Below are 19,917 nucleotides of genomic sequence, written 5' to 3'. Positions count from 1 at the left end.
TTAAATAACTTGCCCAAGATCACACAACTAGTAAGTGTCTGAGGCCTAAATTTTAACTCAGAAAGAGGAATCTTGCTGACTCTAGCTCTGGTACTCTACCCACTGTCCCACCTCACTGCCCCTTCTCAAACTTACAGATAGTATAATACATTTATATAGCTTCTAGAGGTGTACAAACTACTTTCCTCACAATAGATCTCTAAGTAGCACAAGTATCATTACCATCTATTTCACTTGTGGGGAAACTGAGGTATAGAGAAATTAACCTACTTGGCCAGCATCATACAACAGTAAATATCAGAGCTGGGACTGAAATCCACTCTGGACTCAATGTTCTTTGAGCAGGAAATCATCCTATATAGGACATTTGGTTGATGAAGTCAGGAAGTCTGTGTGTTGCTGATCCTACCCTTTTGTGTCCGCAGAGACTGTCACTGTGGGGACCACAATATATGCACAAGTTAATCATCCAAACAGGGTAAGTCCTTTCAGCCACCCAAATGACAACTCTTATTGTTCAGTCATTTCAATCATGTCTAACACTTTATGACCCCATTTGGGATTTTCTTGTCAAAGACATTGGAGTGATTTTCCATTTCATTTTACAAATGGGAAAACTGAGGCAGACAGAATTAAATGACTTGCCTAGGGTCGGTCATACAGCTAGTTAAGTGTCCAAAGTCACATTTAAACTCAGATCCTACTAACTCCAAGGCTGTTGCTCTATCCACTGCATCACCAAGCTGACCCACCTCTGACCAAAACCATATTATTAATCCAGTTAACTAGCAACAGAAGCAAAGCCTTATCCAAGGGTTCCTGGACTATGTGCATTAAACTGCAGTCACGTAAGACCATTGCAATCTACCCTGACTCTTTCTCAAATGTCCCATAGTTTCTCATTTGTATCACATGGTTATACACATAATCATATGCTTCCATCTGGGATTTCCCCAAGTGCTGCATAAACACTAGTTTCTTTTCCCAACTGCATTGAGGGCAGAGAGACCATCTTCTCCTTCGAGTCCATACTTGTGACTTACTAGCTATGTGACTGTGAGCAAGTCATTTATTCTCTGTAAATCTTCATTTCTTCCTACATAATGAAGAGTTTGTAAAAGTGGGCTTCTGAGGTACCTCCAAGGGTTCTAGATTGATGATCCTAAGATTCTATGCTCTCTCAAGTTCTTCCCAGCTTTGACATTGCATAAATCTATGATTCCTTTGTCTCCTACAATACCTGGCACAGTGCTAAATACCCAAAACACATTCTTAATGACTTCTTCTATTTGTTTTTGTTTTTGTTCAGTTGTGTCCAACTCTCCATGAAACCATTTGGGGTTTTCTTGGCACTAGAGTGGTTTGCCATTTCCTGCTACAGATCATTTTATAGATGAGGAAACTGAGGCAGGATTAAGTGACACAGATTGTATTTGACTTCAAGTACTTCTAACTCCAAGGCCAGTGCTGTATCCACTATGCTACCTAGCTGTCAAGCACATATTACATGCCTAATATGTGACTTCTCTATTAATAAGAGGTCTTCTCTCTATTAATAGAAGTCTTCAAGTGATCTGAATGTAAATTGTATATTCATTCACTGGTGAAGCTGAAGGGAGTTGTGTTATTCAAATATAGGTTGGATTTTTAAAACCCTCAAAAACATCCCCAGAAATTATTCATCTAGCTTACTCTTGAAGATTCCCCATGACATAGAATTCACCTCTTGAGGCAATTTCGTCCGAGGCACTGAACTAGGAATCCTAAAACAAAAAAAAAAAATAATAAGTTCCAAGGAACTTACAATCTACTCCAAATAAAATTGAATGGAGATTGGGAATAAACAAAAAAAATCATTTCAAAGGCAGGGAGCTATTTAACTGATTTAAAGATTTTTCATAGGTAAGATAGGGAAGCTCAAAACCAATATAAGGAAGAGAAAGAAAAGATATTTCTAATACAAAGAGCTCCTGTTATAAGCAGATGGCCCTGGCCTTGCATCATGTATGCTCTACATCCATTTCTTAAAGTATCTTCAGGTGACTCAGCCCCTGAAATATCTTTGTAACCATTCAAGATCAGCTTCTAATTATGTCCAGAAAGATATAGGAACTGTCCAAGCTTCTCTTCCTCTACTCCCCTTTAAAAAAAGTCTCTTTCTATGGAGTCAATATTTTAATTAGAAATTCTGGGTCTCCAAGGCCCTTTTCTTTTAACTTGAAATAAGCAGCTTGCCCCTCTTTGTGAAGAAAAAAGAAAGAAAACCACCATTTCACATTTTTTCCCTTTTCACCAAGAAAACAGAAATATTTGAGAATCATAGAATCAGAGGTTAGGCTGGAAGGGATCTTATAACCCATCTAATCCAACCCCCTCAATTTACAGATGAGGAAATTAAGGAATTAAGGAATTGATAAATAAGTGTCAACCAGAAAGTTTAGAGGGTATTATATGTAAAACAAGTATTCTAAGGCCCCTGGATTTTTATTATTTTCTTGTTTCAGAAATACATATTTTAGACAAAAGTTGGCTCTAAGTAGCCATAGTCTGTCTAATGTGACTTACAAATAGTTATCTTTAGAGTATGATAAGCTTGAAACAGAAGTTCCTTCAGAGACTAAGTATCTAGAATTCCAGGGACTTTTCTGGAAAGTGAAAAGCAAATATTGTCTCTAGCTTAAAAGACCTGAGGTACCTGTGAAATGCTTATAATACACATTTAATAAATGTCCAATGAATGGATGAATTAATATAATCTGCCTAATTAAAACCAGCTCCTAAAATCATTTAAAAATAGATTTGTACTGATATGTTTTTAATTGACATCGCCTAGATCGTCTCTTGCATACTTTTCTCCACTGTATGAGATATTCCTTGTAGCAAAGAATTTATTTTAAATAAAAAATTCTACAATCCATTTACTACATTGAAAAAACATCAACACATACCATATTTCATAATCATAGACACCCTCACACACATATACTCATATATGAAGTGAAAAATAGGAGGAAATGTCTTCTCAAGTCTCTTTTTTTGGAGTTCAGCTTGGGTTTTTTTTTAAATAATTTGATAGCATTCATTTTTTTCTTTGTTTTCTTTATTATTATTATTATTATTTTGCTGAGGCTATTGGGGTTAAGTGACTTGCCTAGGGTCACACAGCTAGGAAGTGTTAAGTGGCTGAGTCCAAAATTGAACTCAGGTCATCCTGACTTCAGGGCTGATGCTCTATCCACTACTCCATCTAGCTGCCCTGGCAGCATCCATTTTTAATTGTCTTATGGTTCAACAAGCACTTATTAAGCAATTACTGTGTACCAGGGCAGCTAGATATCACAGTGGTAGAGCACTGGATTCGGAATTAGGAAGATTCATTTTCTTGAGTTGAAATCTAGCCTCAGAGACTTACTAGCTTTGTGGACACTTAATCCTATTTGCCTCAATTCCTCATCTATAAAATGAGCTGGCGAAAGAAACAGCAAAACAATCCAGTATCTTTGTCAAGAAAAATGCAAACAGGGTTAGGACGAGTCAGATGAACCTGGAAAACAACATGTGTCAGAAACAGTCCTCAGGAAGCTGATATTCTAATGGACAGTACAACAAATAAATAAATAGGCGTATACAAACCACATGCCGAATAGGTGGGAGATATCCTGAGAGGAGAATATGAAGACTTAGGAATAGCATCCCTTTCCATAATGACTCTAGGCATTATATTACTCAATTATGACATTTCTTCCCAATTAAAGAACTTAAATGATGTTCATCAAGGAGTTATGATTTCTTTAGAGTGTAAATTCCTTCCACCTAGCCTCCTTTAATTTAATAAGTCTTAAAGACATGCTCAAGACCCAGAAAGAGCTCCAAATAGGAGGTTTTTAAGCTCAGTTGTATCAAATACCATGGCTACCACAGATGACTCTAAAATAATTATTTTAAACAGATTTCACCTGGATAGAAATGTTAATGAATGGAATAAATGAGAATTCACCGTCTCTTAAGGCAAATTGGTCTTAAGCAGTAAGTTAGCCTAGGTCAAAGGAAGGAATGCAATATACCAGTTATACATTTAGAAACTGAGGAAGGTAAAATCCAATCCAGACCAATAATATTAAAGTCCTACTATGCCTAGGGTACCAAGTTAAAGACAAAATGGAAAAATAGCTCTTGTCTTCAAGGAGCTTACATCTTATAGGGAGAATATACAATGTAAACAAAGGATTGTTATATAAATCTTCATTTGAGGAGATGGATGAAAACCCTAACAAGTAGGCTGCTGGATCAAAGGAAACGAGGAATAAAGAAGATTAAGAAATCTAATGTACTTTCCACTACATCCATGCTGCCTTTCTTCCTCCCAGCACATATTCCTTGTTCTCTGCTATTCATCATTTTACTGACCCATCATGTCCTGTTTGTTAGAGACATTTCATTTCCTTTCCCATTCCTGATCCTCCAAGGGCTTACAATATTTAAAACTTCAGAAATTCTGGGCTCCATTAAGTCACATAGTTCACCACCTGGAACATGATACTTCCCACTGACTATTCTCTGTTTTGGTTAAACCATCAACCCTAAGGTTTTGAATCTGTATGTATATGCCATTGTCATCTTATGACTAAACAAGCATTTTTTTTTTTTTTTACAGAACAAGACTCTAAGTTCTAACAGTCCAGTCAAAAATGATTCTGTCACAGTTTACTCTACCATCCAGTCTCCTAAAGAGGTATATATTAAACTGTCTTATTCTCTGAGTTTTATTATTCTCATATAATTTGGATGAGAGTCAAATAAAGAAACTTTACAAACCATGACAGGAAATAACTATTGGTCAACAGTATTCTTCTATCAGCCAAATGAGTTCTGAATACAAAAAAATGGTGGGGAAGAAGTGGAACAGAGTCAAGTCACATTGCAGTTGACCTAAAAGATATAACAGGGGGTTCTAATTTGTCTTTTTTGGGGGGGGAGAAGAGTTTCTCATTTTGTGCTTTGAAAAACCAGGAAATGATAATGGAGGAGGGTTGGAGATAATTGTTTATTTTGCACTGAAATGAAAGCTATTTCAAAGATTAAGTCACTTGTATCAAGAGAGAGAAGATTCTTCTAAATTTCTATACATAGTTCATTGCACCTACTCCTTTTTGATTTTTGAAATCAAATGTCTTCAAGGGAAAGCTCTGAGTACAAGTGGAAAGCAAATCAAGTTGAGCTTTGGGGTTATGAATTCTCACCTCCACTGTCTTCTTATAACTTCTTTGGTCCATGCTTGCCCTAAAGTCTCTTGCACAAACTATATAATCATGAACAAATAAGTGACTTAATCTCTCTGAGCTTTGATTTTCTCATATGAAAACTAGGTATAATAATATCTGCTTCATAAGATAAAGATCAAACACTATGTAAAAGTCAGTTGTTTCTTAATAGTTATTATCATCATTCCTAATTATTATTATCACTATTATCATGTGTCTCATTCCCAGAAGGCTCTTCTCTATCACAATTCCCAAAAGGATTTAGGCTTTTTAGTAGTATATGTCTTTTGATAGAGGAGACTCAGAATTTTAATACATCAAATAATAGAATGTCAGGTCCATGAGACATTAAAAAAAGATTTGGAGAATTCCTTAAATCAGATAATTAAAGATGGTTACCTACTAATTATATTCAGTCCTATCCCTTCTTACAATAATAGTTTACATTTATATAGCACTTTATAATAATGAAATTACTACTAAAATGCTTAATCGTGGCATGAAGGTGATTCTTGGCTCTTTGTGGCTACAACACTGGAACAGGTTCTATCCAAAGGATTATAAACTACTTAGAAGAATCAGACTTATAGATTATAAATATCTTCTTCAAGAAAAGAGATAGGAGCCAGACATTCAAACATAATACAAATATTATAAAAGAAATGAAATCAACTATATTTTGAAAGACAGGAAGAGACTGGTAACCAATGTGGGAGTTATTTCTGTATTAGATGTCTGCCTACAAATAGAACACGCATTTGCAATGCAAGTTATCAGAATCACTACTAAATTAGTAGAAAGGATAGAGATGAGAAGATAGAGAAGAGCAATTAGAACAGGTTCAAGCTATTGTACTAAAAAAATTGGGAAAAGGATAAAGAAACAAATTTAAGCAAATTTTATCACTATTTCCCACATATATTTAGAGCCAGAAGAAACTTGAGAAGCCATAGACACTTCCAACCTTTCATTTTACGAATGTGGAAATTAAGGTTCAGAAATAGTAAGTGACTTGTCTAAGCGCATCCAGGTGATAAATGATAGAGAAAGGATTTAAACCCAGGGCTTCCAATTCCAAAACAAATTGTTCATTTGTTTTTTTTTTCCTCCCACTGTGTTTTCCTAACTCTCAAAGTCTTACTATGCCAATTATGTGCCAGGTGTGGACTTCTTGCTAGAAAGAAGAGCCTTGTGCTATAATTTTCTTTAATGACAGATTTCTCCTGAAGTATACCCTGCCTTGTGTCCTTCTACTATTAACACACACATGTGTATATAGACATACAAATATGTATGTCTATATACACACACATAGGCATGTGTGTATAGTGAATTTTTTATGGCCTCACTTTTCCAAAGCAAGGCTGACTACATGACCCCCTCCACTATGGTTCCAGGGGTTCCCTTGAGAGACTGAGAGATTTTTTCCTGATGCCATTGGTTTGAGTCCCCATTCCAGTTGTGTTCCCCCACACTTCTCAGTGACTGGTGCCCTGGTTCCATTTAACCAAATAACATAAACTAGCTTTTATAACAAACCATTTTCCTCAAACTAGAGGCAAGAACAGAAGTACAAAATTCTTCCCAAATATCTCCAGATGGATACATGTATCTCTATTATCTTAGTCTCTGGGAAGAATATCCTCAGACAGTGAAGTTTTGCATAGTTTTAGTCCCACCAAGTGCACATTACCATCACTACTGGCCTGCTGCAGAGAGGATTTTCACTGGATAAGATGGTCTCTGAAATCTCTTCCAACATTTAGACTTGTGATTCTGTAATACTGAGAACTAGATGATTTGGAATCAGGGCATATTTTTATATGCACTCATTTGTAGAAAAATTCTGAAAAAAATGATCAAGCTTTTAAAGAGTATCATTTCATAAAATAATAAAGAAAAATGATAGAAAAATCAAATCCTTAGAAATTTTGGCACTGGATCCATCTAGTCAGATCATCCCAAAATAACTTTTAAAAATTTCCACTGACAACAAAAATTTGAAAAATGGAATGCATTTATCAGGCTTTCTAAAACAAACTGTTTTCATTGTTAAAGATGATATATGAATAATATTGTGTCACAGAAAATCACATAACCTTCTTAATGAGATTCACAAATAGTCAAAAAAGTTTGATCTTGTAATCCACATAGTTAAAAGCAAATGAATGAAGAATGACCATTGTCCAGACTGTAACATGCAATTTAATTGACCTGTTTAGTTAGTAATAGTATTCATATGTACATACATGTAGACTAAACAGGTCAATTAAACTGCATATTAAATTGTATTTTATATAATATATTATATATGTGTGTATACATATACACACATAAAGCAATATTCAGAATTAAATAAGAGGAAGAAAGCAAGAGGAATTGAATTTGGGAAATTTTGCAAAGTTTTCAACAAGTTGTTTCCTGATGCAAAAATCTATATTTTTCTGATCAGTATTCTTACAGTAATGTCAGATAACTGCTAATGGAGTGTAAGAGAGTTGTCTTTGAAAGTCCTAGAACTAATCACAGGAAAAGTGATCAACTATAAATTTTAAATTAACAGTAAAAAATTTAGCTAGGCACCAAGTAATTTTTATGAGTTATTAATTTGTCCCTTTAATGAATCAAAAAAGAAGCAAGACATTAGGATGAAAAAATAGGCACTCTGAAAACCAAGGGAGCATCCACAAAGTGGGGAATGAATGAACAAAACATGGTACATAAATGTAATGCAATATTATCCAACAATAAGAAATGGTGAAAAACTTAGAAGACTTGTGTGATATGACAAAGAGTGAAGGAAGCAGAACCAGGAGAACAATTTATGTGGCAAAAACATTGTAAATAAAAACAATTCTGAAAGACTTATGAATTCTTCTTGGTGCAAATGATTTTCCATGATTAAAAAGAAATGAAGATTTAGCAGGCTAGCCACATCCTGGGAGAAAACTGAAGGACCTACAGTATAGAATCAGATATACATTTTTGTTGTGGCAAATGTGTGCATTTGTTTTACGTAACTATATGCTTCTTAGTTACAAGAATTGTGTTTTTCCCTTTGTATTTGGTGAGTGGCACAGACTTAAGAGCAAGAAGGGAGCTGGTCATAGTGTTGACATAAAAAAAGAAAAAAGAAATGAAATAAAATTGTCATCGAAACATTTTTAAAAACACAAAATAGAATAGAAGTTCAGAGGGAACCAAAAATGAGCAGGAAGGACATTTTTAAAGGCAAAATGTTGAATTTAGTATAGAGAGGGAGGGAGGGAGAGAAAGTGAGGTGGGAAGGGAGAAAAAGAGAGGGAGGGAAGGAGGAAGAAAAGGAGAGAAAGAAGGAATAAGAGAGGAAAGAAAGGAGAGGGGGAGGAAGGGAGAGAGAAAGAGAGAAAAGGGGGGAGGGAAGGAAAGAGAAAGGAGAGAGAAGGGGAATTTATTATTTACTATGTGCATTGTGGCAAGTGATGGGGTTACAATAACAAGAAAACAAGATAATCCCTACTCTCAAGGAATTTGTGTTTCAAAAAGAGAAGACAAAATATTAAGAGACTCTAGAAAACTGAAAGTATAGATAATAGGAAGGGGAAGAGGGGAGAGTACCCACACTAAGGCAAGGCAGCTGCCAGGGTGATGGAGTGGAACATAACAGTAAACTAGAAATAAATTGAACTGGGTGGCTGAGAATCTTCAAGAAATGGTGTTCTGGTGTAGAGTTCATTTGATAGTATTTTCCAAAATTGAAAAGGAACAAATATTTATACAGGGAAATGAACCTAGTCAATGAGTCAGTAGAAGTAGTGTCAAGGACAAAAAAGGCTGGTTAAATAACCTTGCTCATTCATCCACAATAAACACCACAATCTCCAAAGAATCAAACTGGCAAGGGATGGAAGTCAACTGAGAGTCTCTAATGGGCACAAATAATAATGACTAGTTAATAATTTGCTTTTGTTGTTCAGTCATTTCAATCGTGTATGACTCTTTGTGACCTCATTTGAAGCTTTTTTTTTTGGCAAACATACTGAATTTGAGATGAGGAAACTGAGGCAAACAGGGTTAAGTGACTTATCGAGGATCACATAGCTTCATTAAGTGTCTGAGGCCTAATTTGACTTGAGTCTTCTTGACTCCAGGTCCAGCACTCTATTCATTCTATCGCCTAACTAACCCTAGCCAATAATAGCTAACATTTATATAGAATTTAAAGGTTTGTGAAGCACTTTACTAATATTATCTTAATTTATCTTACCAACAATAAGGAGGTAGTTGCTATTATTATCCCCATTTTATATATGAGGAAACTGAGGCTGAAAGAACCTAAGTAACTTGGCTTGGACCACCAGCTTGTATATAAGGCTGGATTTGAACTTAGTTCTTTCTATTTCTGAATCCAGTGTCCTATCCACTAGGCAACCTAGTAGCTGCAGAATAGTACCAACAATGATGAATGCAAGAATTTGGGTAACAGCTATAACCCAGAAAACAAATGATGAGAAAAGGAAGTCTACTGGTTATATAGCAAGAACAAGAACTATCTTAAAGATACCTAGTGTACTACACAAATAGAAGTATTTCAAGATCCAGGGAAAGACCTCCAGAACGTTGAATGTATTTTATACAGAAAATTTATAGCAGAGTATGAAACAGAATGTGATATGGATCACTTATATTTTGCACCTTTAAAGGAAGAACCCATGATGATGAGATCATGGTGGCATTTCAGCATCTATTTTTTTCTTTTTAAAATTTATTTTATTTCCAATTCATAGAATAAAATAAGCATTTCCAAAACATAGTATAATAGAAGAGATGACTACACATTAAACTTACAAATTCATTTTTTACAACTTGCTATTCCCTCCAATATACAACAAAGTTATCATATAAATTTCTTTTTTCCCTTTTTGCTTCCCTTCCCTTCCCCCCCCCTTAGAGATGGGTGCCATTAGACACAAATAGGCAAATATATAAATACACACACACACACATATACACAAATATAAATATGCAAAATTATTCTATACATACTTTTGTTTATCATTTTTTCCTCTGGATTCAGATATTATCTTTCTTCATTTCTTTTTCATTTGCATATTTACAATAGTTAAAATTATGTCATCATTCATAGTCATTCTTAATCTAAATTGTCTAAAACAATATTGCTAATACTGAATAAAATGTTCTCTTAGTTCTTCTCCCTTTGCTCTTCATCATTTCATATGTCATGTCTTTCTAAGATCATCGAGCTCATCGTTTCTTATAGCACAAAAGTATTCCATCACAACCATACAGCACAACTTGTTCAGCCATTCTGCAATAGTTAAGGATCTCTGAAATTTCCACCACAAATTGCCACCATAAAGAGAACTGTTATAAACATCCCTATCATATTCAAAGTTATTATTCGTGAATTTTCCTCTGTCCTATTTTTACTGTTTTCTTTTTCAACCTTTATTTTTACCATATCCCCATTACCTTATCTTCTCCCATACACATACTACCACACTTCATCCATCTATCCGAGTTTCCCCATCCCTTCCTCTTTCCTCCCAACTGAATCCACACACCCCTTCATAAGTCCCTTCATCCTCTCCCCCCAATCTCCCAAGTCCCAGTCCACAAACCCCTCCCTTTCACCCAGTTTTCTCACCTTTCTACAAGTTCAGAAAACTTCTAAACCATTCTAGATATTTTTTCTTCTTCAAGCCAAATGAGAATAAGATTCCAACATTATCAGCCCTCTACCCACACCTGCTTCCTCTGTATTAGTTCTCCCTTTCATACTCTGTTTTTATAATATAAGTTCTCCCTTTTACCTCTTCTTATGCAATTTTTTTATAATCATCATAACTCATATATATTATATATATAACATCTTCTGGATGTTTTATATCAAATTTTCCATTAAGTTCTGGTAATTTTTGTTACAAGTACCTAAAAAGCTTTCAGTTTATCAAATATTCAATATTTTTTGTTCAGGATTATTTTCAAATTTGCTGGATAAGTTACTTTTGGATGCAAATTCAGCTCTTTTTTTCCTTGAAATATAATGTTCCAAGACCTACGTCTTTTAGAGTAAAAGTTGCCATCTTTTATGGAATCTTGACTGTATTCTCTCAGTATTTAAATTGTTTTATTCTTGTTACTTGCAATATTTTTTTTTAACTTGAGAGTTTTGAAACTTGGCTATGACATTCCTGTAAATTTTACTTCTGGAATTTCTTTCAGGGCAGATTATTTTTTCTATTTATATTTCTACTTTTAACCTTCTTGTTCTAGAACTTTAAAGCAATTTTCCTTAATAATTTATTATAATGTTATATCCAGAATCTTTTCTGGTCATGACTTTTAGGTAGTCTGATAATTTTTATATTGTCTCTCCTGGATCTGTTCTCCAGATCAGTTATTTTTCTAAAGAGATGTTTCATATTTTCTTCTAATTTTTTCTAGTTTTATTACTTCCTGGTGTCTTATCATTTGATTCCTCCCAAAGCTAGTTTTCAGGAATTGTTTTCTTCCTTAAGATTTTTGAACCTCTTTTACCAACTAGTTAACTTTTTTTTTCATCGTTTTCTTGGATTGCTTTTATTTTTCCCCTTTACCTTGATTTCTCTCTTTTTTAATTATTGAATTTCTTTATAAATTCTTCTAAGAACTCTTTTTGGAATCATGACCATTTGATGATACTCTGGGATAGGAATGGCTTTTTTTTTTTTACCTCAATATCTTCCTCTGAATATTAACCCAGATCTTTTACACCAATGTAATGATTTTTGGTCAGGTTCTTTTTCCTTTGCTTACTCATTTTTATATTTTATTTTATTTTAGCAGGTTATTATTATTATTTAGTAGCTTATAGTATTATAACTCAGGTTTTAAACTCGAGTTGTGCATAATACTGCTCTAGACCTCAAGTTCTTGCTGTTATCTTATCTTCTGAATTCTATCCCTGGTGCTTGCTCCTCCCGGCTCACAGCCACAGCTGAAGATCACTTCTGGTCAGCACAGCTAGGGTTGGCTTCCAAAAATAGCAAGGAATCCTTCAATCTTCCCCTACTCAGCAGTCTGCTGTTCCTTATTTGAAAGTTTGGAAGATAAAAATGCCTGAGACTTTGAGGTAATTTTTTTTGGTCCATTTCATATTTTTAAAATAGTATTTTATTTTTCAAATGTAAAGACAGTTTTTTAAGGTAATTTCCCGGTGCTGTGAATAAGATGAATGGCTGAGATGAAATTTTTTGAGGCCTAGTCTGCTTTCTGACAAAGTTGCTCTCAAAACATACTGCTTATTAATTCAGAATGGGCCTGGAGCTGTCTACGTTACTCATGCCAAATCTCAGCCCCTGGAAGTCTTCCTTTCCTGAGGTCCTCTCAAGTTATCTTAGGAAGACAACTACTTTACTCCTTTATTTTTTTTTTTGCTTTATTTTTCATTTCATGGAGATATTCTGTCTGTTTGTGGAGGAAATCTAGAGAACCTGGAAATTTCTGATCTATTCTGCCATCATCCCAGATTCCCATTATCAAAGAATGATCTAGTAATAGTTATAAAATGTTCCAAATCCATTATCCCATTTAACCTTCATAACACTCCTATGAATCCAATAGTATAAAAATTTTTATCTCCATTTTTTGGACTGACACTCGGGGTAAATGATTGCCTGAAGTCATACAGATTAAATGACTGAGTCAAAATTAGAATTCAAGTTTTTTCTGACTCAAAGTTCAGTGCTTTTCCATTTTACTGTCTTGTCTGTAATGCCTATTGTGAAGAATAGCACTTGCCTACAGGTTTCCTCCTTCTAGGTTTTCTTATGTAGACTGAATATACTATATAGGAACCCTGCTTATATCATCTTTTGGTGAGAACTTATTACAGCAAAGAAATATTATTAAATATGTTCTATGTGAGCTTATGTAAACTATGTTCACCTTAGGCCATCACATGGGTCAGTGTAGAAATAGAAAACAGAGAAACTACATGTTAAAACTTCACCAATCATATCGCAGAAAGGGATGGAAAGTTTTATTTTTAAAAAAAACAGTCAAAAAACAAAACAAAAAGAAAATTTTTCTTTCCTACCCTCAGTGTAATCCAGAAAATTTGTTGGAAAGAATAGACTTTTCATTTAATTTCCATTTTATTATATGGCCTGGATAAATCATTGATGACTGTCTGTGACATTGAAGGAAAGTGCATTTGTCAGTGCACTGAGATTTTAAGCCCACAGTTCCTTAACCTGAGATTCATCTTCTTGAAATAATAAATATTAATGAATTCATAGAACTGAAAAAGCAAGTTAGACAGTAACCAAAACTGTTCTAAATTAAATTGCTTTTCTTTCTGGCAAAGCAATTGGGCTTAAGTGACTTGCCCAGGATCACACAGCTAAAAAGTACTGTCTAAGGCTGACCTTGAACTCAAGTCTTCCAGATTGCCTGGCTGGTGCTTTATCCACTGCATCATCTAGCTGCCCCATTCCTTAGTAAAATTGAAATGAATGTTCAGAAGTGAAGAGATTCTTTAACTTCACCAGAGCACACTTAGAGGAGACTGATGAATAACTTAAATCAACAGAGATTCCTGAATTTCCAATCTACTTTCCGTCAGATTTCTATCTGACTTCTCCTTTTGTGGCTGCATGACCAATTAATCTCATTTTCCAATCATACATTTCCTGGTTGATAACTTTTACTTTCTCAGCTACACATTGCACTTGCCCATGCCATCTGTCCTTCATCTATATTTTTCTTGCCATGAAGGACCAAGTGGAATCAGAGTTACTTTGGTTTTGTTCTCTACTAATATTCCATGTCTTCCTCTTCCTTCCAACAGAGAGAAGCCACACTTTCTGAAACATCTGCTTATGATAAATCCATCTAAGTAATCAGGTAAGAGTATCACTTCATTTCTCCAGACCTTTTCCTCATCTATAAAACAAGGGGGGTGGATTGGATAATCTGTGGTTCCTTCCAGTGCTTAATCTTAGCATGCTATGATATCTGTCTCCCTCTGCCTTTCCACTCCAGCAACAAAGGGATGACAGACTTTCCCATGGAAAAGGTGACCCTCCATATGACAGGAAACCCAAAAACTTTTCTTGTCGAGTCAAAACACACTCTGGACATCTGACATTGTTTTCACCAATTCTTCAGAAATAAACTATGACATCTAAGTTCTACTGCCAAAAGAATGTCTTCACCCCCAGAAACTAAGCCAAGTAGCATTTCCTCAATCCAGGAACAAGATATATTTCAGAAACATGACCTGTTAAACTTTTTCTTTGTTAACTTAGTTGATGAAGAGCATGAGATATACCAATTCAGAAGAGTTGGAAGCTGCTCCCCTATTGCAAAGTTTATGGAAGCAGTGCATCCAGAAATCATTCTTCCATGGAAACTTCAGGCTTTCAAGGATTTTGGTATTCCATTCCCTTTATCCTCACCATGCACTCTCACTTCGATATCTTCCCTTGTCTCACTCCTATCCCTCCAGTGAGAAAAGTAAGAGGATTGGTCTCCTCACTGAACAGTGTGAGTCACCAATGGATTGCCTTTCTTCTAATCATTGAAATCCATTATCCTCTTCCAATTGCGTCAGTTCACTAGGCTTTCTAGGACCCATTTCCTCATTGCTTAGTGACTATAGAACTGACATGCATTCTTCTTCTTCCCTTCATACCAAGGCACCCTTTTCAGAGATTTTGACATTTCATCAGTGATTTTGAATATCTTAGTCTCATGTTCTCTCAGCCTTTATAATTGTAAAGACTTCCTCCTCTTCACATCAGTCATGCATTCCTCCTTTGTGTTATTAGACCTCATCAAGTTCGCAACGGGAAAGGCCATTGAACCTAAATGTCAGAAAAGACTTGAATTCACTATGTAACTCTGACAATTACTACTTCTGCAATCATGGACAAGTCTCTTCGTACCTCTGTTTCCTTGTCTGTAAAATGGAGAATAAGAATAAATGTAGTTCCTATGTCACAGGGTTGTGGGAGGATAAAATGAGATAACTTGTATGGAATGTAATAACCACTGGGAAAGCTATGATCTACTAGATTGGGGCCCTTAATCCTAGCTAAAGGATATGTATGACCAGAAGTTCCTGTGTCTCTGTAGCTGGGGCCTATTCTTATAGGCTGGGCTACTGATCTAAGAAGAGCCACCTTTTCTGCAGATCATATGGAATGAGAAAAAACTGCTTTTGATAGAGTTGTTGTGAGGTTAAAATATGACCATATTTTCAAAAACACTTAGCACAGTGCCTTGCACATAGTAGTGCTCTAAAAATACGTATTCCCTTTCTCTTCCTTTCTGGGCTCTTTTGATATAACTTTTTTGCCAGGAAATAGTCAACACTAGGTCTCAGGACATAGTCAACACTAGGTCTCCTTTAGACTTCCAGAAAGGTGAAGGAATTCCTTTCCCTCTCTCTCTCTCACCCAAACCCTAACAATAGCAATTGGATCTATGAAGCAACAAAAGCCTACATGCATTTCCAGCTCCATGAGAACTTCAAGGTGGGAGTTCATCAGATCAAGGGATTTTTCTGATCAACCCTGCTGCTAATAGAAAACATTTTGCAAACTATAAAGGGAAAACCACAAAGGGAATAGGACTTTCAGTTGGACATTAAATGGGGGTGGGGGTGGGTCAAACCAAAAGATGAGAGAAATGAGAAACAGAAGCAAGGTTGAGCATACTTTGTTGGGGACAAGAACATAAGAGTCTGATTAAAGGAGGATGTTCACAAAGGGAAACAGTGAGGAATTCAATAGAAAAAGAAAGCTGATTTTGGGGCTTTAATTTTTTTTTCAGAGAGGCCAGCCTAACTGATCTAGCAGGGCACCATAAGGGAGAAACATGAAGCATATGTGCCAGGAAAATCAAATCACCACCACCACCATCACCACCTTCATACCATCTCATCTCAAACCCAATGGAAACAACTCGGCACTCTGAACCCAATTGCCTTGGAAATAGTAGTGCCTCCAGACCATAGTGGTTTGGATATAGTAACAGCTTCCAGACCAGTATCTCTGACCAACTGCCACCAGTGGAAAGATAGACACAGGAGCCCTGGCAGTGGAGATGCTCTCCAGGCCACTACTCTTGCTTCTAGCCCAGCCCTCAAAGTCACACTCCAGGGAAGCAACTTTTATGGAGGTCAGACAGCCCTGAACTGCCACACAGAGCCCAAGTGACCTATCCTGATTGAGATAACAGTATTTCTTAGGAGAGATAGAGGAGACAGCATGTGACAGACAAATCAAACCACTATCAATACTTTGACCACCATCTCCCTTTAGATCCTGTTTAGAAACAACCCAAGAGCCCAAGAGCCTTGGCAATACCGAAGATTTCAGCCCAGTACATTCAGTTATCATCCTGAAAAGCAGTCCCTGTGCAGATGCAACCCAGCAATTTGCTCTTGCAGGAGCTGCAGTCAAACCTACTGAAGACCCAGAAAATTCTGGACATCAAAGTTCTCAGTATTGTCAAATGGTTCAACATTAAAAACGACATTATTACCTGCTTTGCCATTGCCTCCCTAAGTATGATAAAACCTTTTCATCTGATGAAATCTTTAATATATACCATCTCCCCTACTAGACTATGAATCTTAGAATTGATAAACTTTGAATACAGGTTGGAGTAAACTTTCTGTTTTCTTTATGTTTATTGTTTTGTTTTCTTGTACAAAATGCTTAAAATGGACATATGTTTTACGTCCATGTTCACATGGATATATGAAATCAAATTGTTTGCCTTTTCAAGAAGAAGGGAAGGAAGGGAGAAAATTTGGAACTCAAAATTTTTAAATGATTATTAAAAAGTTTTTACATGTAATTGTGAAATATTTAATGAAATAAATAAAATATTTTTTTAAAAAATACATGAGTTCCTTGAGAGCATGTTTTGTACATCATAATGACTTAATAAATTTTTTTAATTCATTCATTATCCAGTAAACATTCCCCATTACATGGGAAGAGGAAGCACTGAGTACACAAATAGGGGAACATTTATACTTGCTTGTGTGATGCAGCTCCTCCCTTAAGAAAACGGATTGGTCCATTTTATCCAGATTACAGTCTTTCTGATACGCCCACTACATGTTTCTCCCCATCATACATCCCATGTTCAAAAATGGAGGAAAACTCCTTCTCTGGGGTGTGTTGTTTAATATTCAATTAGCCTATTAAGCAGGTGCAGTAGTGATTTGGTCAAGTCATGTCATTGACCCTAACCAGTTTGGGCTGGATGAGCTATTTTTGTGGTTTTCTTAAAACCACAAGATTCTTTCTGATTGACTGAATCCATCTGTGCCTTCCTACTCTCCCCCACCCCCAATTTCTTGTTTGCTCAAGGCTTCTATTGATCACTTACTTGTCCTGTGAATCCTAATCTTCCTTAACGTCTCACTTTCTGAAAACTTCTTGATGGATGGTACTTACTATCCCAATCCCACACTACCTCAAAGCTTGCAACATTGTGGAAACCCAACTTTTCAGCATTTCTCACAATAATTTCTATGGAGTCAGGGAAAAACATAACCCAAGGGGCACTAAAGAAAAATGCCTCCAGATGAAGCCTCAAAGGGGGATTATGAACTGGTCTCCAACTCAAAATGCTTTCTTGAAGGAGTTCAAAAAGGAGCTTAAAAGAGTTAGAAGGAAAAAATGGGGAAAAGAAATGAGAGCATTATAGAAGAATTTGGAAAAGGAAACATAAATTTACTGAAGAAAACAACTTAAAAAATACTTTTGGTGAAATGGGGAAAAATTCTGAAGAAAACAACTTCTAAAAAAATAGATTTGATGAAATGAAGAAAACAACTCCTTAAAAAAATTGGTGAAATGGAAAAAACAATTCCTTTAAAAGTACAATTGGCCAAATGCAAAAAGAGGAAATAAAACTAACTAAAGAAAATAATTCATTAAAAATTAAAATTGAATACATGGAAATGAATATCTTAATGAGACATCAAGAGTCAGTCAAAACCCCCAAAAATGAAAAAAATAGATGAAAATGCAAAATACCTTACTGGAAAAACAATTGACCTGGAAAATAGATTGAGGAGAGATAATCTAAGAATTAATGGACTACCTAAAAGCCACGATGCAAAGACTGGTTCAATATCAGGAAAATAAACACAAATGACTATATCTATAAGCAAACTAACAGAAATCATATGACTATATCAATAGATATAGAAAAAGCATGTGACAAAATACAACACCCTTTCCTATTAAAAACATGAGAGAGCATAGGAATAAATGAAGTTTTCCTTAAAATAAGCCACATCTATCCACTATATAAATGACTACCAGGTCTTTTGTCTTATCTTTCTCTTTTGAACTCTAAGTATACCTTCAACTGGCAACAGAATATCTTCATCTGAATGTCTCACTGGTATCCCAAATTCTACCCAAAATGAAGCTTATTTTTCCCCCATAACCCATTCTTCTCCCAGTTTTCACTATTCCTGTCAATGATGTCACCATTCACTTTAGCTCCCATGTGTGAACTTGGTGCTGTCTTTGAACCTTAACTGTTCTATACCTCTCATGTTCAAATGATTACTAGTTCATGTTGATTCCACCTCTACAGCTCTCACAATCATCTCTTTCTCTATCTTCCCTCTACCATCACCATTATGCAACATATTATTACTTACTACCTTCCTAGACTTTTGCAATAGCTTACTAAAAGATCTTCCCATAGACATTCTTTTTTCCTTCATAACTTTTGTATGTGTGTCATGGACTTCTTCAGGGGTGTAGCAAAGTCTATGGAGCCATTCTCAGAATAATATTCTTAAATAAATAAAATAAAATATATAGGATTATAATGAAAATCAATTTTATTGAAATATAATTATCATGGGGCAGCTAGATGACACAGTGGACAGAGCACTGGCTCTGGAGTCAGAAGGATCAAGTTCAAATTCATCTTAGATACTCAGTACTTACTAGCTGTGTGATCCTGGGCAAATCACTTAACCCCAATAGCCTTGCAAAAAAAAAGAAATATAATTATAATATTTTAAAAATAGGTTCATAGACCCTAAATTAAGAAACCCTGCTCTAAGTAATTTTTCAGATAGCTGCAAAAGTAATCTTCCTTATACAAAGTCACATTGTACCTCTGCTAAGAAATTGTCTCTGACTTTCTCTTACTTACCCAATATTCTTTGCCTTCATTTCCAAAATATATAGAGAATTGACTCTCATTTATAAGAAATCAAGCCATTCACCAATTGATAAATGGTCAAAGGATATGAACAGATAATTTTCAGATAAAGAAATTGAAACTATTTCTAGCCATATGAAAAGATGCTCCAAATCATTATTAATCAGAGAAATGCAAATTAAGACAACTCTGAGATACCACTACACACCTGTCAGATTGGCTAGGATGACAAGAAAAGATAATGCCGAATGTTGGAGGGGATGTGGGAAAACTGGGACACTGATATATTGTTGATGGAATTGTGAATACATCCAGCCATTCTGGAGAGCAATTTGGAACTGTGCTCAAAAAGTTATCCAACTGTGCATACCCTTTGATCCATCAGTGTTAGTACTGGACTTATATCCCAAAGAGATCTTAAAGAAGGGAAAGGGACCTGTATGTGCAAAAATGTTTG

General features: G+C 35.4%; 1 protein-coding gene across 1 annotated transcript in view; it reads left to right on the top strand.

Annotated features, from left to right (window-relative positions):
* LOC100917591 overlaps positions 1 to 17,152 on the top strand; it is a 100,121-nt gene extending 82,969 nt beyond the window's left edge. The window contains exons 12-15 of the mRNA XM_031968687.1: positions 426 to 478; positions 4,655 to 4,732; positions 14,095 to 14,150; positions 14,289 to 17,152. Coding sequence (XP_031824547.1) covers positions 426 to 478; positions 4,655 to 4,732; positions 14,095 to 14,142 — 179 coding nt within the window. The 3' untranslated portion in view covers positions 14,143 to 14,150; positions 14,289 to 17,152. The remainder of the gene's footprint in view (positions 1 to 425; positions 479 to 4,654; positions 4,733 to 14,094; positions 14,151 to 14,288) is intronic.
* The last annotated feature ends 2,765 nt before the right edge of the window (positions 17,153 to 19,917 follow it).

Source organism: Sarcophilus harrisii, chromosome 4 (genome assembly GCF_902635505.1).
Source record: "Sarcophilus harrisii chromosome 4, mSarHar1.11, whole genome shotgun sequence".
Classification (NCBI taxonomy): Eukaryota; Metazoa; Chordata; class Mammalia; order Dasyuromorphia; family Dasyuridae; genus Sarcophilus; species Sarcophilus harrisii.
Note: the sequence above shows the minus strand (reverse complement) of the source record. Positions and strands in the feature narration are given on the sequence as shown.